This window comes from Gossypium arboreum, chromosome 2 (assembly GCF_025698485.1).
Source record: "Gossypium arboreum isolate Shixiya-1 chromosome 2, ASM2569848v2, whole genome shotgun sequence".
NCBI lineage: Eukaryota > Viridiplantae > Streptophyta > Magnoliopsida > Malvales > Malvaceae > Gossypium > Gossypium arboreum.
Window position 1 is genome coordinate 101,516,317 of NC_069071.1, and position 26,060 is coordinate 101,542,376.

A 26,060-nucleotide genomic window follows, 5' to 3' on the forward strand; every position below is an offset into this window, starting at 1 on the left:
CCACACCTCTTTCAAACTCCTTCCATTCGTTTAGCACTAATTTTTGTTTTCATAAGAAACAAAAATCAGGGAGAAACATCTATCAATTTGTTCCAAATACGATTAACAGCCTATGGCTTCCTCAACCCACGGACATTCCAGCTTAAGATTTCATTGCATACAGCTTCTCTGTATGACAGAGCTAATTGTTTTCTCATTTTTACCCCTTCCTACTTCTTCATTCAAAGAAACAGACTGTTCCCCCACTAAATGTTGCATTTTCTTCCCTTCCATTGTCATAAGCGAATCCCCCTCTCTATCCATAGCCAGGTCTATAGGCCTAACAAGATTCACGCCATTATTTTCCAACTTATGATCCATCAACTGTTTATTGTAATTCCAACTTGATGCCAAAATTCTATATCCTAATGGCATGTGATTGGGATTTTGATATATTTAATCAATGTCTTCCCGCCAATTACTTCGCATGCACCCTAAATCCCAAAAATTTCACCCATTCTCCCCACTTCCCATATCCAAATTTCTATTAATGGAACCATCAGACTCACGCAGCCACTGACTAACAGTTGTATTTCTCCTATTCTCCATTGCACATAATGAGTTGTCCCAACCAAAAATAATTTTTGACAGATCAACCCACACCCTTACCAGACAAAAACTCTCACAATGGCCAAGTTTGCCACACAGAAAACAAAATAGTCTAAGTTTTTCATATTGAAAACGTACATAAAAGACATGATCAGTCCCCACTAGGATATTCTTCTTTCTCTTCAGTGGTAAATTCACATCCAAACGAACCTTGATTCTCATAAATCATTGGATTCCTAAAGTTGAAATAGTGGTATCGTACTCAATAAAAGTACCTAAAAACTCACCAAACTGATAGGCCATTGCCACTGATATTAGTCCCAAAGGCAAGTCATGCACTTGGACCTAAAACTTCGCAGAAAGTAAAAGTATTAATAGCAGATTCTCCCCTGGTTAGATCTTGTGTAACAGTAGTAAATGATTATTAAAAAACCATAGGGTACCCTCTAACACTCTATTCATATCCACTTCATAAAAAAACTAGAATAAATACCTTTTCTCACTAAGATCTGAAATGGATATTCCTCCAATTGGGTGCCACAAGTCAGCCATAGTGTTCCTTAACGAAGGAAAATGGGCAACACAATAATCAGACATCTTCCTACCACGCATAATTTATAATCGTCTTCCACCACCGGTGCCTCCGCTTGGAAAACCACCTCCTCCTCTTCTATCATATTCAAACTAGCAAGTTCTTCCTCCATAATTCCTTGAGGCGAGAAAACTTGAGACAACAAACCCTAAAAATCTCGTGTCAATAGACAGACGAATACATGCCAAAGCGGCAAACTTAAAGAGAAAAAAAAGTCACAAAACAAGGTTTATTCTTTGTTCTTTACTTTACTGGTTTGGAATAAATACATTTAAATAAGGTTTTGGTTGAAATGGTAAGATTTAAATAATGACGACTATGGTGTTTTAGGTTCAAATATATTTTTAGATTTTATAAAAAATACTCTCATAGTAATGTTTGTTATTTTATAAAATGAATGAGTTTTCGATAACTTTTTAAATGAGTGGGGGTTTGATTAATGGGTCACATCAACTTCAACCTTTCAGATGATAGTATAGATGTAACATCCCGAAATAGGGCCTAGTCAGAATAGTGGTTTCGGGACCACAAGTCCGACATCAAAATATTTATTTTATGATTATTATGAGTCCTAGAATATGAGTATATTCATGTGTTAAAGTTTCATGAAGAAATTCTAAGTATAAAATGTCCAATTGAAAATTAGGGACTAAATTGAATAAATTGCAAAACTTGGATTCTAGAAGCAATTTGCATGAAATTGCAATAGATTATGAATTAGAAGGTCTTGGAGATGAATTGTCCCAAGTTCTAAATTTTTGGACAAAAATGGGCTTGCATGGATGAAATTTTAAAGAAAGGGCAGGAGGGCATTTTGGTCATTAGGCATTTTAATGAAATAAAAAGGGAAAAATAAAGCAAAAATATGCTCATCTTCTTCCCATAGCTACCGAAATTTGGAGGACACCATAGCTAGGGTTTCTTCAATTTTCAAGCTCAATAGTAAGTGCTCCCAAGCCCCGTTTTCGTGTTCTTTATATTTTTGAAATCTCGGTAGTTTGCTCTCTCCATTTCTACCCATATTTCATGCTAGGGTTCATGTTCAAAAATTTACCCATGCATGAGTTATTGGTATTTTGATGGATTATGGAAGAATATGAAAGATAAATGTGTGTTAAACATATTTTCCAAGTTGGTTTTCATGAGAAACCCTTATAAGGACTATTTTGCAAAAGATGTAAATGTGTGGTAGAAATAAGGAAAATAATGAAACATGTGGGTTTCTATAAGAGAGAAAAATATTCAGTTAGGCTTGGGTAAGATAGAAATTACATGTGTTTCATTATACGAGCCTAGGGACTAAATCGTAAAGATGTGAAAGGTTAGGGGCAAAATGGTCATTTGGAATGGGCGTAGGTATTAAACTCGAAATATATAATGTGGGGTATTCATGAATTAATTTTGCTGTTATAGACCCCGAGGAACAAATTCCGAAGGTCAATCGTGGTAAACGCAAGGTTTCGGAATAACCAAAATACAACTCCGAAAAGAGTACCAGGTACGTTCGGATAACTTATAGTAAACCCTTGATATGCATAATTGTATGAATTATGAATGCTTGATGATTTTATTTATTATTGGTATGAAATATCATAGAAATGCATATTGATGATAACATCTGAAAAATATCTTGGTTAAGGTTGACAAAGGGAACTCGATGGATAAAACCTCATTGAAAAGGTAAACTGAGATCTTGCATGTGTTGCAGTAAGTATTTAGCCCGGACGGGTAATCTGAGATCTCAGGTATGAAAAGGAATCTAGCCTGGACGGCTGTTCCTTGAATGATCAAGCCTCCCGAAGAATATGTGTGCATGATGGATTTAGCCCAGACGGGTAATCCGATTAGGGTCTGAATTTAGCCTGGATTGGTAATTCAGATTCTAACTCATTAAGGGTGTTTGTTGAATAAGGGATTTAGCCTGGATTGGTAATCCCGACATCATCTTATGAGTTCATATAATGGGGGATTTAGCCTGGACTAGTAATCCTGCCATATGATGTGAGGTTCGCGGGAATACATAGATGGAATAATCATTCATATGAATTGACAGATATTGGGTATTCCATCGAGGTTTCCTAAAAACTCAACGAGATTAACATGGGATATACATATATAAATGAAATGTTGAATGATGAGCTCATCTAGTTAAATTACATAATACATGATTATATGACTAACTCATTGATTGAGTGCATGTGATAGGAAATCCTTTCATAATGGATGATTTCATGAAATAAGTATGGATGTTTGCTAATTACTCGGTAAGTTTACTTTCCGGTTATTCGAGCTTACTAAGCATGAAAATGCTTACCCCTCTCTTTTTCCCTGTCTCACAGAGCTCAATGACTCATAAGGATTGGAAGACAATTGGGGAGTGAACACACTATCAACTAAATAAGCTTTGGTATAAAGACTCAGTTATTTTGTTCAATGGAATGTATAGTATTTTTGAGTATTTTGTTATATGTGTCATTTAACTTGCCCAGTAAAGGCATGTAAAAAATGTTTATCTCTTTGTATATGGCCATGAAAATTGGCTTAATTTAAGTAGGTTATGACCTACAATTTTATGCATGGTTTTAATTACGAAGGATGGATTGCTATCAATTGGCAATGAATCACATGAATAATCCAATTTCATATGGATTAAAGTAATATGAGAACCCATGACACTAAATAAGAAATAACCATTTATGTATGAAACCAATGATATTAGGTTTCTATACAACTATTTTCATTAAGATTATTTACAAGTATATAATCATGCTTCTTCTCAAACTTGGTAACCATTAGGCACAAGTAGTATAAATGGGTGACTAAAAGCTTCGAAAATAGCCTAATAAAGTTCACATGGTTGAACACACGGGGGTGTGTCTAGGCCGTGTGTGACACACGGTTCCCTTCCATGGGCATGTGCTATGGTCGTGTGTCCCCTGTACTTAAAACCTTAGCTCAAAGTTGTAAATAGGTAAGCCACACGGGCATGCGCCATGGCCGTGTTAAAATAACAGTTTCATCCACGGGAAGGTAGCACGGGCGTGTTCCATGGCCGTGTTGATAAGTCAGTGTTGCCCACAGTTAAAGGGCATGGGCATGCCTCAAGATACACGGGCGTGTGAGTCCACATGATCCACCTACACGGGCGTGTGTCCCTCTTAGTTAAGGAAAATTTTCTGAGGAGTCCAAGGCTAATCGAACGTGCCCGTATTTGTCCCACATTGCCTTTCGATATGTTATAGGTCTAGAAGGCCTATACAAGGGACGAGATGTTCATGAGTGAAAAGTTTTAAATTCAAATGAAATTTTGTGACCCGAGTTAGTATACTAAAAGTGTAAAGTTTCGGTAATGCCTCGAGCCCTATCCCGGTATTGGATACGGGTTAAGGGTGTTACATTTATTGGTATCAGAGCTACGATTTAGTCGGTTCTAGGACTACCGTAGAGGATGTTAAGGTTCACTATACATGCCATTATTTGAATGTTGATAGTGTGACATCTCCTAATTGTTTAAATTGTTTTGAATATAGTAAATGTCTTCTAATCAAGCACAAGATGAGTCCGAGGGAGCCGAAAGCCATGCTTCAGCTTTCGTACAACGAGCTGTATCTAGTAGTAGTAGAAGGTTGATGTCAGAAGGTCGAGAAGAGGTCCAAGCTACCTTCTTCGATATGATGGATGAATGGTTTGGGGATTATCTAAGAAATCGCCCCAATATACCAAGACTACCCCCACCCCCTAAACAATCTGAAGAGGATGTGCCACGAGGTATGACACCGATAAGAATTGGTAAAGCTCGGGTAGATAAGCTTAGAAAGTATGGGGCTGAGGAATTTAGAGCAAAAGTTGATGATGATGCTGAAAGAGCTGAGTTCTAGCTTGAGAACACTACGCGAGTGTTAGATGATTTGTCGTACACACCCGATGAATGTTTGAAGTGTGTTGTGTCCCTTTTGAAGGACACTGCATACAATTAGTGGAAGACCATATCCTCGGTAGTGCAAAAAGAAAATATTACTTGGGATTTCTTCCAAGCAGATTTTAGGAAGAAATACATTAGCCAACGGTTTTTAGACTTGAAGCGAAAGGAGTTCTTAAAACTCAAACAAGGTAACAAGACTATAGCAGAATACGCGAGAGAGTTCGTACGACTAAGTCAGTACGCAACTGAATGGGTCCAAACTGAATAAAAAATGTGTAAACGTTTCGAAGAAGGTCTGAATGAGGAAATCAAGTTGTTGATTGGGATCTTGGAAATACGGGAGTTCGCTGTATTGGCCGATCGAGCCAAGAAGGCTGAGGAACTTAATAATGAAAGAAAACAAGCTAAGAGAGAGGCTCGAGTTGTGAACAAGAGGTCTAGCAGTAAAACACTCTCATTCTCCATGAAGAAAGCCAGGAGCCTGCATGAACACTCCACATCGTTAGTGGGATATTCGGGTAGATCAAAAAGCTCTAAGTGACGAGGTCAAAAGTCTTCCTCCCCGATGGTAACTAGTGTGGGGAGTGTAGATGATCAAAAACCGAAGTGTAAGAGCTACAACAAATTTCATTTTGGAGAGTGTCGAATGAAAAGCGGCGCATGTTTCAGATGTGGTTCTCTTGATCATTTTCTCAAAGACTGCCCGGAACGAGCTAAAAAAGATGATGAATTAGCTCCGAAGTTAAGTGCTCCCATTTCACGAGGTAGACCTCCAAGATACCCTGGAAGTACTAGTGGCAGTCGAGTCGTGACTAAAGACGCTGTAAAATCAGAAGTTCGAGCCTCGGCAAGAACGTATGCGATACGTGCTCAAGAGGAAGCCTCTGCTCCTGATGTTATTACGGGTACATTCTCTCTTTTTAATACAAGTATTGTTACTTTAATTGACCTAGGGTCAACCCATTCATATATCTGCATGAGATCGGCGTCTAGTATGAACATACCTGTGGAACCTACATAATTCATTATTAGAGTGTCGAACCCACTAGGCAAGTTAGTTCTAGTTGATAAAGTTTGTAAGAATTGTCCTTTGACGATTCAAGGTTGTTGTTTCCCAGCTAACCTTATGTTGTTATCATTTGATGAATTTGATGTAATACTTTATATGGATTGGTTAGCCCTTCATGATGTAATTGTGAATTGTGGTAGTAAGTATATTAAGTTGAAATGCCCAGATGATAAGACTCTACGGGTTGAATCAAGAGAATTGGGAACGCCGCCGGTTGTAATCACAGCAATGGTTACCCAGAGATATATGAGGAAAGGATACGAAGCCTACCTTGCGTTTGTGATGAACACTAAGGAAATTACATTAAAGATTGAGTTTGTGCCGATAGTATGTGAGTATCCAGATGTGTTTCCGGAAGAATTACTCGGACTACCTCCTGAAAGGGAGATAGAATTTGGTATTGAGTTGATGCCAAGGACGACACCCATTTCTATTGCTCCATACAGAATGGCACCAACTGAGTTGAAAGAGTTGAAGGCACAATTGCAAGAGCTGACGGATAAAGGATTCGCAAGGCCAAGTTTTTCACCTTGGGGTGCCCCTGTGTTGTTCGTGAAGAAGAAAGATTGGTCGATGAGGTTATGTATCGATTATCGGTAACTGAACAAGGTGACTATCAAGAATAAATATCATTTGCCAATGATCGATGATTTGTTTGACCAATTGAGAGGAGCCATCATATTCTCCAAGATAGACTTGAAGTCTAGCTATTATCAGCTGCGAGTTAAAGACTCGAATGTATCCAAGATAGCTTTAAGAATGAGGTATGGCCATTATGAATTTCTTGTCATGCCGTTTGGACTGACGAATGCACCGGCCGTGTTTATGGATCTAATAAATAGGATCTTTCGGCCATATTTGGATAAGTTTGTCATTGTTTTTATTGACGACATTTTGATCTATTCTAGAGATGAGACAGAGCATGCGAAGCATCTGAAAATTGTGTTGCAGACCTTGTGGGAAAAGAAACTGTATGCTAAGTTTAGTAAGAGTGAATTTTGGCTCCAGGAAGTTGGAATTTTGGGTTATATAGTTTTGTGTGAAGGCATCCGAGTTGATCCAAGTAAAATTTCTGCAATTGTTGAATGGAAATCACTTAAGAATGTAACTGAGGTTAGAAGCTTTTTGGGCTTAGTCGGTTACTATCGAAGGTTTGTAAAAGGATTTTCCATGATAGCGACTCCGATGACGAAGCTGCTACAGAAAGACGTTAAGTTTGAATGGACGGAGAAGTGTCAGCAAAGTATTGAAAAGTTAAAGACATTGCTGACTGAAGCTCCTGTTCTAGTGCTAGTTGAACCGGGAAAAGAGTTTGTGGTCTACAGTGATGCATCGTTAAATGGATTGGGTTGTGTACTTATGCAAGATGACAAGGTGATAGCCTATGTTTCACGGCAATTGAAGCCTCATGAGAAGACTTACCCAACCCACAACCTAGAGCTTACTGCTATTGTTTTTGCCTTGAAAATTTGGAAGCATTATTTGTATGGTGAGACTTGCCATATATTCACAAACCACAAGAGTTTGAAATACTTGATGACTCAGAAAGAATTAAATTTGAGACAACAGAGATGGTTCGAATTAATTAAAGATTATGATTTGATTATCGACTATCACCCGGGAAAGGCGAATGTGGTCGCCGATGCATTGAGTAGAAAATCCATGTATGCCTTGAGAGCCATGGATACTCGTTTGACATTGCTTAATGATGGTTCAGTTTTGGCCGAGCTGAAGGCTAGGCCAACATTTCTGCAGGAAATTCATGATATTCAGCTTAATGATGATGACTTGCAAGCAAAAAGGGCTCAATGTGAGTCTGGTGTTGAGTCAGATTTTCGAATTAGTCCTAATGGAAGTTTAATGTTTAGAGATAGGGTTTGTGTACCCAAAGACAATGAACTTATTTGGAAGATTTTGCAAGAAGCACATAACAATCATTTGTCAGTTCACCCGGGAAGTACCAAGATGTACAACAATTTAAAGAAGATATACTGGTGGAACAGCATAAAAAGAGATGTTTCTGAATTTGTATCGAAATGCCTAATATGTCAGCAAGTTAAAGCTGAACATCAAGTGCCTTCAGGTCTGTTACAGCCTGTAACAGTTCCCAAATGGAAGTGGGACAAAGTTACCATGGATTTTGTGACAAGATTACCTTTGACTCCGAAAAAGAAAGATGTCATATGGATTATAGTGGACAAACTGAAAAAGTCGGCTTATTTTATCCCAGTCAGGACAGATTATTCCCTTGATAGATTGGCTGATTTTTACATTTCTGAGATAGTAAGATTGCACAGAGTACCACTGTCGATTATTTTGGACAGAGACCCAAGGTTCACTTCGAGATTCTGGAAGAAGTTACAAGAAGCTTTAGGTACGAAGTTAAATTTTAGCACAGCTTTTCACCCTTAGACTGATGGTCAGTCTGAGCGGATGATTCAGATTCTCGAGGACATGTTGCGTTGTTGCATCCTTGAATTTCAAGGTAGTTGGGAAAAATACCTACTATTTGTAGAATTTGCCTACAATAATAGTTTCCAAACAAGTTTGAAGATGGCGCCTTATGAGGCCTTGTATGGTAGGAAATGCTGAACTCCATTGTACTGGACAGGACTCAAGGAATATCGGATTCATGGAGTTGATCTGATTAAAGAAACCGAAGAAAAAGTTAAAGTGATTCGGGATTGTTTAAAAGTGGCATCAGATAGGCAAAAGTCTTATGCTGATCTGAAAAAAAAAAGGAGATTGAGTTTCAAGTTGGAGATAGAGTATTCTTGAAAGTATCTCCATGGAAAAAGGTACTGAGATTTGATCGGAAAGGTAAATTGAGTCCACGATTTATCGGACCATACGAGGTCACTGAAAGAGTTGGACCATTAGCCTATCGTTTGGCGTTTCCACCCGAATTGAAAAAGATTCATGACGTGTTCCATGTATCCATGTTAAGGAGATATCGATCAGACCCCTCTCATGTGATTTCGCCGACTGAGATCGAAATTCGACCGGACATGACCTATAGAGAAGAACCGATTAAGATATTGGCTCGCAAAGTTAAACAGTTGAGAAATAAATATGTGGCTCTTGTAAAAGTTTTATGGCATCGACATGGTGTTGAAGAAGCTACATGGGAGCCAGAAGAAACCATGATAAGCCAATATCCGAATCTGTTTTCTGGTAAGACTTTCGAGGACGAAAGCCCCTAAGGGGGGAGAAATGTAACATCCTGAAATAGGGCCTAGTCGGAATAGTGGTTTCAGGACCACAAATTCGACATCAAAATATTTATTTTATGATTATTATGAGGCCTAGAATATGAGTATATGCATGTGTTAAAGTTTCATGAAGAAATTCTAAGTATAAGATGTCCAATTGGAAATTAGGGACTAAATTGAATAAATTTCAAAACTTGGATTCTAGAATCAATTTGTATGAAATTGCTATAGATTATGAATTAGAAGGTCTTGGAGATCAATTTTCCCAAGTTATAAATTTTTGGACAAAAATGGGCTTGTATGGATGAAATTTTAAAGAAACGGCATGAGGGCATTTTGGTCATTAGGCATTTTAATGAAATAAAAAGGGAAAAATATAGAAAAAATATGCCCATCTTCTTCCCATAGCGGCCGAAATTTGGAGGACACCATAGCTAGGGTTTCTTCGATTTTCAAGCTCAATAGTAAGTGCTCCCAAGACCCGTTTTTCATGTTCTTTGTATTTTTGAAATCCCGGTAATTTACTCTCTCCATTTCTACCCATATTTCATGCTAGGGTTCTTGTTAAAAAATTTACCCATGCATGAGTTATTGGTATTTTGATGGATTATGGAAGAATATGAAAGATAAATGTGTGTTAAAAATCTTTTCCAAGTTGGTTTTCATGAGAAACCCTTATAAGGACTATTTTGAAAAAGATGTAAATGTGTGGTAGAAATGAGGAAAATAATGAAAAATGTGGGTTGCCATAAGAGAGAAAAATGTTCAGTTAGGCTTGGGTAAGATAGAAATTGCATGTGTTTCATTATACAAGCCTAGGGACTAAATCGTAAAGATGTGAAAGGTTAGGGGCAAAACGGCCATTTAGACTGGGGGTAGGTATTAAACTTGAAATATATAATTTAGGCTATTAATGAATTAATTTTGCTGTTATAGACCCCGAGGAACAAATTCCGAAGGTCAATCGTGGTAAACGCAAGGTTTCGGAATAACCAAAACACAACTCCGAAAAGAGTACCAGGTACGTTCGGATAACTTAAAGTAAACCCTTGATATGCATAATTGTATGAATTATGAATGCTTGATGATTGTATTTTTTATTGGTATGAAATATCATAGAAATGCATATTGATGATAACATGTGAAAAATATCTTGGTTGAGGTTGACAAAGGGAATTCGATGGATAAACCCTCATTGAAAAGGTAAATTGAGATCCTTCATGTGTTGCAGTAAGGATTTATCTCGGACGGGTAATCCGAGATCTCAGGTATGAAAAGGAATCTAGCCCGGATGGGTGTTCCTTGAATGATCAAGCCTCCCGAAGAATATGTGTGCATGATGGATTCAACCCGGACGGGTAATCCGATTAGGGTCTGAAATTAGCCTGGATTGGTAATCCAGATCCTATCTCATTAAGGGTGTTTGTTGCTATAAGGGATTTAGCCTGGACTGGTAATCCCGACATCACCTTATGAGTTCATATAATAGGGGATTTAGCCTGGACGTGTAATCTTGCCATATGATGTGAGGTTCGCGGGAATGCATAGATGGAATAATCATTCGTATAAATTAACGGATATTGGGTATTCCATCAAGGTTTCTTAGAAACTCAACGAGATTAACATGGGATATACATATATGAATGAAATGTTGAATGATGAGCTCATCTAGTTAAATTACATAATACATGATTATATGACTAACTCATTGATTGAGTGCATGTGATAGGAAATCATTTCATAATGGATGATTTCATGAAATAAGTATAGATGTTTGCTAATTACTAGGTAAGTTTACTTTCCGGTTATTCGATCTTACTAAGTATGAAAATGCTTACCCCTCTCTTTTTCCCTGTCTCACAGAGCTCAATGACTCATAAGGATTGGAAGACAATTGGGGAGTGAACACACTATCAACTAAACAAGCTTTGGTATAAAGACTCAGTTTATTTTGTTCAATGGCATGTATAGTATTTTTGAGTATTTTGTTATATGTGTCATTTAATTTTCCCAGTAAAGGCATGTTAAAATATGTTTATCTCTTTGTATATGGCCATGAAAATTGGCTTAATTTAAGTAGGCTATGACCTACGATTTTATGCATGATTTTAATTACGAAGGATGGGTTGCTATCAATTGGCAATGAATCACATGAGTGAACCAATTTCAGATGGATTAAAGTAATATGAGAACCCATGACACTAAATAGGAAATAAGCATTTATGTATGAAACCAATGATATTAGGTTTCCATACAACTATTTTCATTAAGATTATTTACAAGTATATAATCATGCTTCTTCTCAAACTTGGTAACCATTAGGCATAAGTAGTATAAAAGGGTGACTAAAGGCTTCGAAAATAGCCTAATAAAGTCCACATGGTTAAACACACGGGCGTAAGTCTAGGTCATGTGTGACACACGGTTCCCTTCCATGGGCGTGTGCTATGGTCGTGTGTCCTCTGCACTTAAAAACTTAGCTCAAAGTTGTAAACGGGTAGGCCACACGGGCGTGCGCCATGGCCATGTTAAAATGACAGTTTCGTCCACGGGCAAGTAGCACGGGCGTGTTCCATGGCCGTGTTGATAAGTCAGTGTTTCCCACGGTTGAAGGGCATGGGCGTGCCTCAAGATACACGGGCGTGTGTCCCTTTTAGTTAAGGAAAATTTTCGAACGTGCCCGTATTTGTCCCACATTGCCTTCCGATATGTTATAGGTCTAGAAGGCCTATACAAGGGACGAGATGTTCATGAGTGAAAAGTTTTAAATTCAAATGAAATTTTGTGACCCGAGTTAATATACTGAAACTGTAAAGTTCCGGTAATGCCTCGAGCCCTGTCCCGGTGTTGGATATTGGTTAGGGGTGTTACAATAGATAATAACTATCACTAAAAATAATGATTCACTTAAATTTTTATTTTTATTTTATTTTATTTTTTGGTACAAAAAAATGATTACATTGCAATAAAAGAGGGGGCAATGTGTTTATAAACATAAGAACGAATTGAACCATGAATTTCATGCGGATTAACATAAAACCCATAAGAGTATTGTGAATTTAGTGTACATATAATGGTAAAAAAAATGTTAAGCTTTTGTTGGAAAACAAAAGAATTATTTTATAGTGCAATAGGTGAACTCTGATGAGTTTTTTTATTTAAATATTAGTTTAAGAACTATTTAATAATTTTTAAAAGAATTATTTATTTTATTAAACTTAAAAATAATATGTTAATTTAAATTCTATGAATGAACATCTTAATCAGAGTCACTAATTTTTTTATTTGAATTATTTAATAATTAAAAGATAATAAAGATGTACCAAGATAAGATATAGAGTAATTTATGAGGCAAACCCAAAGGTAATAATTTTTTAATTTTTCAAAAATTATTAGAAATTATGAAAATATTAGAAAAATTAGAAAATATTGAAAATTAATAATTTTATAAATAATTTGAATTTTATATTTTTAAAAATCAATTAAACCTCACAAAATGATTAAAAACAATTAAACTTTTCACGTCAGTAATTTTTATGGTTTGTTTTTTTGCATTTAAGCCCAGTTAAATTTTGACAAAACTTTTACCAACAGTCAAATCAATTATTTATGGAAGACATTATTAGAAAGTTAATAAATTAGTATTAAAAATTCGAAAATTTCTATGTTTTTTATTGTTGGAACTCACTTAATCCATATTGACAAGATCATTGAATTTCTTTTCAGTTTTTAGCACTTTTCTCTTTGGCTTAGCTCAATCAATACTTTTTCTATTTGACTAAATAATGAAATTTATATTTTATTATATAATAAGATAATTTATTTAAAATTTTTAATATAATTCATTTCTAACTCTTAAATAAAAGAATAAAAATATTTCAATTTGATCGAACCTACAAATTTTTACGCTAACAACAAGGCTAGTATCAACTAAATTAAAATTCAATCGATTATTTAAATTTTAGTTTGATGTAAACAGTTTCTTTTTAGTATTATTATTCCTATAACTTTATGTCACTCCAACATTGTCCATATCAATAACATCTTTCATTAAATTGATTTAGATATTATTACAAATAATTGTTTTATTAAAACATTCTTCACTTAATAATTATTATATAATTATTTATAATATATTCAATTTTTAATTGAATTTTGTGTCAACTCATTTAGTGAAAATACAAAAAATTGAAATTATTTTTTAAAAGAATTATGTCATCTAATTTTTTTATTCACTATTCTTAATTAAACAAACCATTTTTCTTTTGTTAAAATTTGAAGTACTCAATACAGTTCACATAATTCTTCATGGTTAGGAAAACATTACCCACTATTTTCTTTCTAAAAAATATTTTTCAAAATAAGGGCAAAGTTAAAAAAATTTATTAGGGAGGAAATTAAATTGTATATTTTATGATAGTAAAAATATAATTTCACTATTTTAATATTTATATCTTTATAATTTTTAAAAGATTAAATCAAATTTTTATAAATTTTAAAGGAATTTAAATAAAATTTTTCTATTTTAAAGGCGAGGCCTAAAACTTTTTAAATATATATTTTTTTTCGGTCCATTTAGTGTCTTATATAATAACTGTAAAAAAAAAACTTCCTTTACTAAAGCACTAGGAATTACTTTTAATTAATAATAAATTAGTACATTTTTCCTAAGCAAAACTACAAACATAAAAACTAAAGTTGTTAGTATCGTATCGGTGGATATATATATATATATAATATTTTATTATAATATTAATATGTATTGATTTCGGTTTATTTTGTTATATATATACAAATATATATCAATTATGTACATACAAATATAAAATTAAAAATTATGTTCAATATTTTAATTGAATGATAATATTTTATTTGTAAGTTTAATTATAAAATTAAATATAAATAAGTTAAAAATATTAAAATTTTATACCAATATTGGTACAAACCGATATAAGTTAAAATTGACCGAAACAATTCCAAAATTTTGACCCAAACGAAAAGCAAACCGGTTTTCCAAAATCAAATCTATTTTATTGCAAATTAATTAGTTGTAATTATCAATGAAGTTTAGTGGCAATTTCCTACCTTTTTCTTTATATAAAGCTCATCACCACTCAGTTCTCATCACCTTCAGTTTCAAGTCTCTCAAACAGATTCAACAGCAATGGCGATGGCTTTCAAGATGGTACATATATCCCAATTTTCTTTTCTTTTCTTTTCTTTTCTTTTCATTTCAACATCAATGATTTGTAATCTAGTGTATTTGGGTGTATGAAAACAATAGGCAACAACTGGGATGTGGGTCACTGATGAGTGCAAAAACTCATTCATGGAGATGAAATGGAAGAAAGTCCATAGATACATAGTGTTCAAGATCGATGAGAAATCAAGGCTGGTGACCGTCGATAAGGTCGGCGGTCCTGGCGAAAGCTACGATGATCTCGCTGCTTCTTTGCCTACCGATGACTGCCGTTACGCTGTCTTTGATTTCGATTTTGTCACCGTTGATAACTGTCGGAAAAGCAAGATCTTCTTCATTGCATGGTCCGTCGCCTTTTCTACTTATACCGTCACTACTGTACATTTTCTTGTAGGAACTTTATTATTTATACAAGGATAACATGGTATATGGCATACATAAAGAACAATAATGAAGAGTATTATTTTCTTTAGTGGGTTAATAATAACCAAATAATTGAGGTTTATATAAGAATGGTCGGGAACATGTATTAATAATTTATGAATTGGAATCCAAGTATCTCTTTGCTTTAGGAATATATGTTTTTTCATTATTATTAATTAATAAATTGTTGGATTATAGGTCCCCAACGGCATCAAGAATTAGAGCAAAAATGCTGTATGCTACATCCAAAGATGGGCTGAGGAGAGTGCTAGATGGCATCAGTTACGAAGTTCAAGCAACTGATCCAACTGAGATGGGGATTGATGTGATTAAAGACAAAGCTAATTAGGATTTTAATTTGAAACATAAATCATGTTTATTACCATCTTAATAACTACAACAACATATGCCCCTTCTCTTGTTGTTACTAATTATGCTTTTTGGGGGGCTAGAGTTTTAGCATTAATCTTCTAATTTATAAAAATATTTATGATGTTCCATGTTTGGTTATTTGAGGACAACACCTAACTTGACCACCACATTAATTTGTTTGCCATGTTGTCTTCATCAAACTTGTAAAAAGATGTAGCAGTTTGGTAATCCTTGATTTTAGGCTTGCATTAATCATACATAAAGTTTGCCAATTCAATAATAGAGAGCATCTTTTGCTTTGCTTTGCACTACTCATTACATGCTTCTAATTAACCCCATCTCCTTTACTCAACACTTACCATTTTAGGGAATATATTCCCTTTGATATCTTTAATACAATAATTTATACATGTTTGAAGTGGTGATTAAAATTTTCGTCAAACACTTAGATAATAAAAGTCCAAATTATGTTGATGAAAATAGTTAATTACTACATATACATAATTTGGCATTTAATTTTGAGGGATTAAATTGCCTAGAAAATTGCATTCACATTGAACATGTTTCAATCATACAGTTTTTACTTAAATAATATAAAAATAAACAAATAATTATTGAAATGAGATTACATGGCATTATTTATAAAACTAGGCAAATTAAACAATAAAAAAGGTACTATCTGACCAATCAGCGACACCAACCTCTCTTGCTATCAATTATTACACTGATAATTAGTTTTTAAAAAATATAAATTTTTTGTGCTGCCTTTGGCGGCATTGATATGTATCATGTGAAAAATACGCCCTTGAAAAGTACGAACACAAGCCAAAAGAAATTATTTTTTTAATGATGTCGCAGATCAAGCGACATTGGAATAAATTAATATATAATTTTTTTTAAAGATTAAAGAAAAGTTGAAAAATAAATTTAAATTCGAATCCGTGAGATGGCACCGGCCTGACGACCTGCCACCGCGGGTGGCCGGTCAGTCACAGGTTTGGCTTTCATTCTGGTTTCCATCTCATCCCTGGTGAGGCTTAGTGATATAGCCATGGGAGTGGAGGCTGGATTGCCGTTCTCCACCTTTTTTCTTTTCAACATTTCCAGAATACACTAGCGTCGTTGAAGGAAAACACCCCCCATCTACTTGCTTCACCTCTATACTAAGGAAATACTCTAATAACACAACTTGGTGTGAAGTTGCCGTACTAGTGCTTCAATGCCATCGCCAGTAACTAATATATCACAAAGACATTAACGTATAAACTAGATACATAACGTCAGTCCTTTCTTTTAACAAACAAAGACGGATGAAAATCGAGACTGACTACAGAATCTCTAAGCATGGCAAACCAATTCTGTGGCTGTTGCACAGTCAAGAAACAAAGTGAGTACTGTCAGTGCTCTGTTACTCAAAACTCTGTGGTTGAACCATATAAACCTCCTCACTAATAGTCACTAAGAAAGGCGTTGTTAAGGTCAAGCTATCAAATTTGCCACTTACAGCATAGGTTAGTAAGATGTGTGCAGACTACCCTTAGCGACTAACCGGGCCTTACAACAATCAACCGTCCCATCTGGATTTCGCTTTACTTTGGAAGCCATTTGCAATCAGCTTGCTTCTTACCTTGAGACAGTGGTACCAACATCCAAATGCCGTCAGAAATTAAAGCATTATACTCAGTTACAACAGCTTCTCGCCAAATTTCATTACTGTGCTTCTTCGAATGTTGGTGGCATATCATCACTCACAGTAGTGTGAAAACATTTTGGACCAAAAGCCCAGCTTTACTCCTTGTAACCATGGGAAGAGATTTATCATGTAAACTATACAGCACCTTGGGCCTTAAGGATTCCGCCATCAAGCTGAGCTATGAGAGATTTTGGGCCGAAATTTTTGTTCTTTTCAACATCCAGGGATTTCAATCTCAATCTCAACTATGACTTTCCAGATATTATGTACTTTAATACATTTTAATGCATTACTTGTAGATTATTGTAATAATAATGAATTTAATCCACAAAATTAATTTCATAGCAAACAATTGTTGATAAGTTATAACCGTATTAAATGCATTCCAATATAATTAAATAAAATGTAGAAAACAAATTATATACATTATTAAGGAAATTGTTTGAGGCTTTTCTGTATTTAATAATTACGTTGTATTTTAATTAAATTCAAAATCCAAACTGAGATTTCAAACGAAGGAAAAGATCTGGTAATGTTATTGTATTCCTCCACAAAATCCTAAAGGCATTAAATTTCTTAGCGTTGGACCGTTAGTATTGGAGAGATTTTATTTAGACAAGTACAAGATCCTGTTTTCAAGGTTAGTTCGAGTAAAAACATCCATGTACAATGTAACAGAAAATCGCGTTGAAAACGGTAGCATCTCTCAAATGTGAAGACAGGAGGGGTAATAAGGTGAGACAGGTGTTCATATCCCCTGCTGTGCTGTGATCTGCTACATACAGTCCGAGTGGACATTCCAACAGACAAATGTCACTCTTTAGCGTCAACACTCGACCCATTTTTCGCCCCATTTCCACTTGAAATAAATGGCCGCGATGACTAATGCACACTGATTAGCTTACGATAAATATTCCTAGAAATTTCAAATCATTGATCGTCAGGCTCTCGTAGCTCAGTTGGTTAGAGCACCCGTTTAGTAAGCGGAAGGTCTTGAGTTCGACTCTCAACGAGAGCAATACTAAAAATTTTCGCTTCATTTTTAACAAAACCCATTTTCTTGATGATCGAAATGATCACATGTCCGCCACGCCACAAACCTCGAAGTATCTATGCCGTTTAACTACCAGTTTATTACAGAACAGTGGTCTGTTAAATTTCTATATTTGTCGTTTATTTTGGGGTACAGAATAAAACCTGTTCCCTTTGCAATTTATTAATTGCACCTTTTAAACATATTTCTAGTACTACTATTATTCTCTATCTGATCAACGGTGATGAATTATTTTGTCATATTATAATATCATAATCCCTCAGCTACCCCATTTCTTTCCTACAAATCATACTCTTTTATTATTAAGATTAAAAAAATGAAAACAAAATCTCACTTCTCTTTTATTTGTTTTAATTTATCTTTAGTCCCTGTACTCTTTAATTCTTAAAATTTAATCCCTTACTTTTAATTTTAAAAACTTAGTCTTCTATTTGTTTGGTTCTAAAAAAACTAATCGGACCAAACAACCTTGGTTGAACTTCTGTCATTTATGTGTTAGATAAAAATTCTTCAAATAAGTATTGCTGTTCAAACCTGATTAAATTAGCCGATAAAAGTAATTGAATCGAAAATCGTTTAATATGTTATTTTTAGTTTGGATAAAGAAATTGAAACTAAATGAATCACTTAGAATTGATAAAAATTAGAAATCGAGTAAAAAAATAACTAAGTTATAAAACTTTCATTTAACTTTTGCCATTTTTTTAATTGTTGTTGTAGAACCGAAAATATTGTGCTTTGGATGGTTGGGTTTTTAAACAAGGTAAACAGAGGGTTTAAATTCTTGAAGTTGGAAGAGTACAAGGACTAGAGTAGAATTAGACCCGTTAATTTTGAACGGTCAAACAAGGCAGTTTTGTCGTTGATTAATTAAAGTTTTTAAATTAAGGGAAAATAATAAGAGATAATAATGAGATACTCTCTCTCATAGCACTCTCATCTCCTAAAACTCACTCTAGTTCACTTCTCTCTTCATCAATGGCTACTTTACTCTACAGTTTTCTTCCTTTGCTTGTTCTTTTGTTTTTCTCTAATTTTTCGAAATCATTTTCCACTGATGAAGCCATTAAAACCTTCATATTTCGTGTAGATTCTCAATCAAAGCCGTCCATTTTCCCCACACACTATCACTGGTACACTTCCGAGTTCGCTGAGCCAACTCGAATCCTCCACACCTTTGACACTGTCTTCCACGGCTTCTCTGCCTGTTTGACTGAAACCCATGCTGCTTCCCTCAGTAACCACCCTTTAGTGCTTGCTGTTTTCGAAAATCGCCACCGACAACTTCACACCACTTGCTCCTCTCAGTTCCTGGGCCTGCGAAACCAACACGGGCTTTGGTCGAATTCCGATTATGGTTCTGATGTTATAATCGGAGTCTTCGACACCGGAGTCTAGCCCGAAAGGAGAAGCTTCGCAAACTCGAATCTTTGACCGCCTCCCGCTCGCTGGAAGGGAGTTTGCTAAACCGGAGCCAGATTCGTTGCTAAAAACTGTAACCGCAAACTTATCGGTGCAAGATTCTTCTCTAAAGTTCATGAAGCAACGGTGGGACCGGGTGGTCCAATCGACGGAATCAACGAAACAGTTGAATTTATGTCACCCAAAGATGCTAACGGTCAGGGGACCTACACGGCTTCAACTGCCGCCGGAAAACATGCATTTCGCTCCAGCATGGGAGGTTACGCTGCCGGAATAGCGAAAGGTGTGGCCCCGAAGGCAAGACTGGCAGTTTACAAGGTATGCTGGAAGAGTTCAGGTTGTTTCGACTTCGACATTTTAGCCGCTTTCGATGCCGCTGTCAACGATGGCGTCGACGTAATTTCAATTTCTGTCGGTGGAGGAGATGGAATCTCCACTTCATATCATCTCGACCCCATCGCAATTGGAGCATACGGTGCGGCTTCGCCAGAGGTATTTGTTTCATCCTCGACTGGAAACGATGGACCTAACTTAATGTCCGTTACCAACCTTGCTCATTGGTTGGTCACCGTTAGAGCGGGAACAATCGACCGAAACTTCTCCGCTGATGTCATCCTCAGTGATGGGCGGAGGTTAAACAGAGTTTCGTTATACTCCGACGAGCAGTTAAAAAGGAAAGATGTATCCATTGGTTTATCTTGAAAAATCTAAGGTACTTTCAGCTTCTTTATGCATGGAGAATTCACTTGATCCAAATGTTGTTAAGGGAAAAATCATAATCTATGATCGAAAGAGTAACCCAATGGTGGCTAAAGGCATGGTTGTGAAGGAAGCTGGTGGTGTAGGGATTTAAATTGCGGTTTCGGCTGATTTTTCGATCGCGTTGTGTTTATTGCGGTTGCGGACATAATGAATGCTTTGTGGTCACTACGAGTATTGCGGTAAATTTTTTTTAAATTCACACAATTTATTGTAAAACATAATAATTAGAAAATATAATTATAAAAATCATTTTAATAATTTTAGAATATTTTTAATACTTATGAACTTTTATTAATATGATATATTGATATCAGAACATAACTTAACATTACAATTCATTAAAATTCTAATTATATTCTTTAAAAAGAAAAAAAAAAATTTCTATATATATATATATAACAAATTAACATTGCAAATCATGAATAATTAAATTCAATTTGAAACGTAAAGTCTCATTAATTTTATTTTTAAAAAAATTCATGACATCAACCGATATATTAATTAAATAATAGAGTTTAAAGAAACTTAAAATTATAAATAAAAATATGGTCAAAACTCAAAAGTTAAAACAGCTAAGATCTTTGATCTTTCCCTTACCCGTGTAAACTACAAACCCTATATTTTATCCCTTTCCCTTTGCTTTTGGTTTTGAAAAAACCCAATTCTTATATTCATTATTCTGTTCTTAATTTTGGTTTTGATTTTTCTATGTTCTTTCTTCAATACATTACAGAAGCATTTGGTCGTCTCGTCTACTCGTCTCTCCAAGTCCAAACTGTTGTTGGTAACTTGGTATGGAGAGTGGAGACTGGAGAATCGGAGATGGCTCTTTGGGGTTTGGGCTAAGGTGAGTGGCCATGCAGTGCTTTAAACATGCTTTCACAGTTTCACTCGCACCCGAAACCCCTCTCTTGATTTTTTAGACTCTGCAAATTTTGAAGGACCTGCCTCTGGGCTCTGTTCTTAAATCCTAGTCTAAAGACATGCAAGCAAGAATGCAGATTTTTGTTGAATTTTAATTGAACTGATCATTAAAATCCTAATTATCCGATGTTTCCTATCTTCTCTAGTTGAACCTGCCCTTTTGTTTTATTGTGTTTCTGTAGATTTTGTTTCAGAGAAGAGATGATTTTTTTTTTACTGTAACGGAGAATAACGGGAATAGCAGCCCGTTATTGCCGCAATTGGCCGTTACCCGTTAAATTGCGGCCTCACACCGCTATTTTTAGCAATAGCAGTTTCGGACGGCGCCGACACCGCTATATAACGGCCGCTATTCCGATATCGGACCGCTATTTAAATCTAAGGCATGATTCTTGCCAATGGTGCTTCAAATGGTGAAGGCTTGGTCGACAATGCCTACCTTCTACCCACTTGTTCTCTCGGGTCGGACGAAGGGGATGCCATGAAATCATATGTTTCATCGTCCCCGAATCCCACGGCTACTATTGATGTTAAGGGTACCGTGATCGGCATTAAGCCAGCTCTGGTCGTGGCTTCCTTTTCCGCTACAGGACCCAATGGGTTGAACCTTGAAATTCTTAAGCCGGATTTGATTGCTCCTGGGGTTAACATTTTGGCTGATTGGACTGATGTTTTTGGCCCAACTGGCTTAGATTCTAATCAAAGGAAAACAGAGTTTAACATCCTCTCAAGAACCTCTATGGCTTGCTCTCGTGTTAGTGGTGCAACAACGTTGCTGAAATCTGCACACCCTAATTGGAGTCCAACAGCAAATCGATCTACTATAATGACTACTGCTAGTATAACTGATAATAAGAATTAGCCGATGATCAATGAAGCAACCAAGAAGCCATCGACTCCTTACGATTTTGGTGCTGGGCATCTAAATCTCGATCGAGCAATAGATCTGAAACTTATTTATGACATTACCAACCATGATTATGAAAGTTGGTTATTATAATCCTAAGTTAGTACAAGTAGTTACACGGTCTCCAGCAGTTTGTCCAATGAAGAAGCCATTGCCTGAGAACCTTAACTATCCTTCAATTGTTGCATTGTTTTCAACCACATTAAGTGGTCGAACAAGCAAGACATTCATGAGGACGGTGACTAATGTGGGTCAGGCAAATGTGGTTTACATTACAAAGATAGGGGCACTAAAAGGGGTAACGGTGACAGTGAATCCGATGAAGTTGGTGTTCACACCGATGGTGAAGAAAACAAGCTTTTTTGTAACCATAACAGTAGATAGCAAGCATCTGGTGTTGGATGATGCAGAAGTTGTTTTCAGGTCGCTGACAAGGACAGATGGGAATAACAAGCATGTGGTGAGGAGCCCCATTTTAGTTACCCAACTCGATCCCTTGTAAGCTAGTGGTAATCATTCGATCAATGTAGTTTTTGATCAATGCAAGGCGAGTTGTAGGTCACTGAGTTTTTAAGTTAGCGTAAGTGTAGAACTTACTACGCATAGTGAAGAAGCACTTTGTTACTTTTTTGTGTGTTTTATTTCTACTTCGGCAGGGATAGGATTAGAGTATCCTTCTGAAAACTGGATTTCAGGGTGATTTAGTGTGAGTTTTTCCATTTAATTTTACTTACTTATATATATTTCTTAATGTGTGTGTTTATAAGCTTGATAAGTTTATACGTACAGATTAGTTTTAAGAAATAATGAGACAAAGAAATCTCTATCACTGTAGCATTTACTACATATAGTATTCTTGCAGTAACATAGTTTCTTTTACTTGCATTTTTTTTGTTTGATACCATCCAATCCATAGTTTCTATTACACTAGTTTTGGCAGAATCCGAAGTTAAGCTGGATTGAACTTTTTACCAGTGGATTCAAATTACTATCATTTCATTATCAATCAACTGCTCTGTTGACTTTTCTGGTTGTGGCTCATGGCTTGAAAGTAACCATCAATTTATATGGTGGTTGAAAAGGTTGTCACTGTTGCTTTTACCCACATATTGATCAGTTTATGTATGAAAAGCTTAGACCATAGGAAGTAATGGTGTTTGAATCCTATCAGTGATTTTGTTTGCTCCCCGATTGGGGTAGGTTTCCCATGTCAACATGAAATCTAACTTTCTAGGGTACAAGAACAATTTAAAATTTAATGAAATATTTACTGTTTTAAAATCATAACTCAAAAATGACATTTAAAGCTCCCAAAAACAAAGGTTTGTAATGCCTTGCACTTTTTTAAACCTATTCTTTTATTTAACTCGAAATTTTGAATAAGCATTGAACACCATCATCAGAGTGAGCTAGTAGACGAAGTCTATTCTTTAATTTCTATTCAAACCGATAAAAGCACAAAAGATAAAGGAAATTAAAGGTGAAAACGAATAATCCCAATTTTTTTTATCATTAATAATTTATAATTAAATTGTATTTTGAGTTGTCTTAGGGCAGGGCCATGGACATCATCTCCTTAGATTGTCATGATCTTTGCTTTCAATCTAATATTTATGTCATCTAGCCCCCATATAAACCCCGTAAAATGATCCTTTAAAATTGATAGAAGAGAGAGGACCCATACATACACGTATATAGCTTTTAATTTCTTTATATAATCAAGCAGGAGATGGTGGCCAATACTGTTTCATGGTGGAGGGGGACCTTTCAGCTAGCATTGTGAAGAAACAAAATTGGTGTGTCGTCCACAGTCAATTTGGACTCATCCATGTCAATATTGTCTAATCAGACGTGTTGGAATGAAGACCCTCTTGGGGTCCGCCTTTATCAGTGCCATGAAATAATGCTTACGGGATAGGCGATTTCTAGTTGCATAAAATTCCAAGTTTTTATGTAATAGATAAAGTCCAGAGTAAATAAATATTGGGCCACTTTTCTTTATTTTCTTTTCCTTCTGCTGGGATAGGAAAGCTGAAGAACATCCATAAATTAAGGGAATTCTTAGTACTTGTTTGGCATATGAAGAAGCAACCACCCTACACAAATTTGGACCGAGGGTCCTATCCTATGGTACAAACTAGAGCTTATGGGGAAAAGGGTTTGATTGCAACTCATTTTTCTTTTTTATGAGAGGAAAAAAAAGTTTAGGCAATGAGGATAACTCAATCTAAGGTTAGGGTATACCATCAAACACTTCAAAAAGTATTAAATGTAGTGTTAAGACACATTACGTTTTTAAGGAAAAATGCATGTTCGAATCTTAGAGACGAAATTGTTGAGAAAAGTAACAACGAATCCCAAACATAATTCAAACTGATGATAAGATTCAATCTCTAATATTTATCACGATATTAATAAATACTCAACCAACTAAACAATTCATTTGACTATTACAACTTACTTTTCAACCTTTGTGTTTTACTTCTAACATTTATATCAATTAATCGTTTAGGTTCTAATAAGTCAAAATCTTCTTCAACAATTCATTTGAATTTATTGAATAATTGACTCAATTTTGAATAAAATGTATATATATATATATATATAATATTTACTTGTGAAGACCCAAGAGATTAGAAGCACATGGAAAGGATTCCTACTGTAGACATAATCTTTACCTAATACAACATGTTAAAAAACAGATTTCTTACCTTCAAAGTGAATTCTTAATGAATAGTTATATCATGTAATTACATATTGGATTTGGATCTTGTGTTAAAACTGTGTGGAGGATTTGTAAATGGTTAGCAACAAGAAAAGAAAAAAAAATGAAAATGTTGTGATTGTGATTCATATGATATGGTATGATGGGTAGGTTATTGAAAATTGTACCAACCTATGCTCTCCTTCGTAGGTTTTTTTGGTTAACTGGGCTTGAATTATTGGAATGAAAGAATAGGGTAAATAGCAGCCAAGTCCACTAGTGATGAAACTCATAATAATAATAAAAGAGCCTGATGTTGCAGGACATGCAATTGAAATTGCTTGGGCTGTCTTCAAGATGAGAAATGCTGTAAATCCACATACCTTGTCAAGTTAAATGTATGATTGAGAAATAATATTTCTTTTTCGAAAGGGAACAATATTTTATTAACCTATTAAAGCAAGGTTGGATATATAAAATTCCTTTAGGCATCATCCAATAATAGATGATTCAGCCAATCAAGAGGTTAATTGTGCTAAGGTATCGATACATTTGTTCCCTTTGAGAAATATATGCTACAAGGAATATCATACACTTATAAATCAAGGGAATAAAGTGAGATCAGGGATAGAAGTATTTTTCATAAAATGGATAATAATGGTAACATCTACTTCAGTCTCAAGATTTAAGATGTTTAGTTCATAAGCTAGCATAAGTCCATCTCTAAGGGTTCAAAGTTCCACTTCAACACTAGTTGTACATGGGATATAATGGAAACTCCTTACAATCCAATTGCCATTGTGATCCCAAATAAGCATGCTTACTCCCACTTTTTCCTGATTTCTCAAAAAATGAGCCATCCGTGTTAAGTTTAAACTATCCATTCAAAGGTGGCTTCCAAAAAAACCGAGGCAAAATCAAGAAGGCCTCCTCAAATCTGTTCATTGTTAAGAACTTGTTCTTTGGGTAAATAATTTGTATAAAAATTATTTAGTTTGTAATTAAGTTGAAGAAAGAAAGTCTTAGTGGAAAGATTAATCTTAGTTTGTGAGTGAGTTGAACTCAAATTAGGTAATGTATTATTGATTGATAATAAATTACTCTTTAAACAATACCATGCAAATATAGGAAATTTGTAACAAAGACTTATCTTTATATATATATATATATTATAGTGGACCTCACATCAATCAACTTAAAATTAACACATTTACCA

General features: G+C 35.2%; 1 protein-coding gene, 1 long non-coding RNA gene, 1 other non-coding gene and 2 pseudogenes across 3 annotated transcripts; all 5 read left to right on the top strand.

The window, feature by feature from the left end:
- Positions 1-14,509: 14,509 nt before the first annotated feature.
- LOC108485736 (actin-depolymerizing factor 5-like) lies at positions 14,510-15,516 on the top strand. Its single transcript, XM_017789581.2, has 3 exons — positions 14,510-14,568; positions 14,668-14,927; positions 15,205-15,516. The coding sequence occupies exons 1-3, from the start codon at positions 14,548-14,550 to the stop codon at positions 15,353-15,355; spliced, it is 432 nt and encodes a 143-aa protein (XP_017645070.1). The 5' UTR covers positions 14,510-14,547; the 3' UTR covers positions 15,356-15,516.
- A 2,499-nt stretch (positions 15,517-18,015) lies between these two features.
- TRNAT-AGU (transfer RNA threonine (anticodon AGU)) lies at positions 18,016-18,089 on the top strand. Its single transcript has one exon. It is a non-coding gene; the product is annotated as a tRNA-Thr (tRNA).
- Positions 18,090-19,017: 928 nt separating this feature from the next.
- On the top strand, positions 19,018-20,493 carry LOC108485936 (subtilisin-like protease SBT1.6; annotated as a pseudogene).
- Positions 19,915-23,005, top strand: LOC108466227 (subtilisin-like protease SBT1.6; annotated as a pseudogene).
- On the top strand, positions 20,838-23,905 carry LOC108466229 (uncharacterized). Its single transcript, XR_008278968.1, has 2 exons — positions 20,838-21,156; positions 23,867-23,905. It is a non-coding gene; the product is annotated as an uncharacterized LOC108466229 (long non-coding RNA).
- The last annotated feature ends 2,155 nt before the right edge of the window (positions 23,906-26,060 follow it).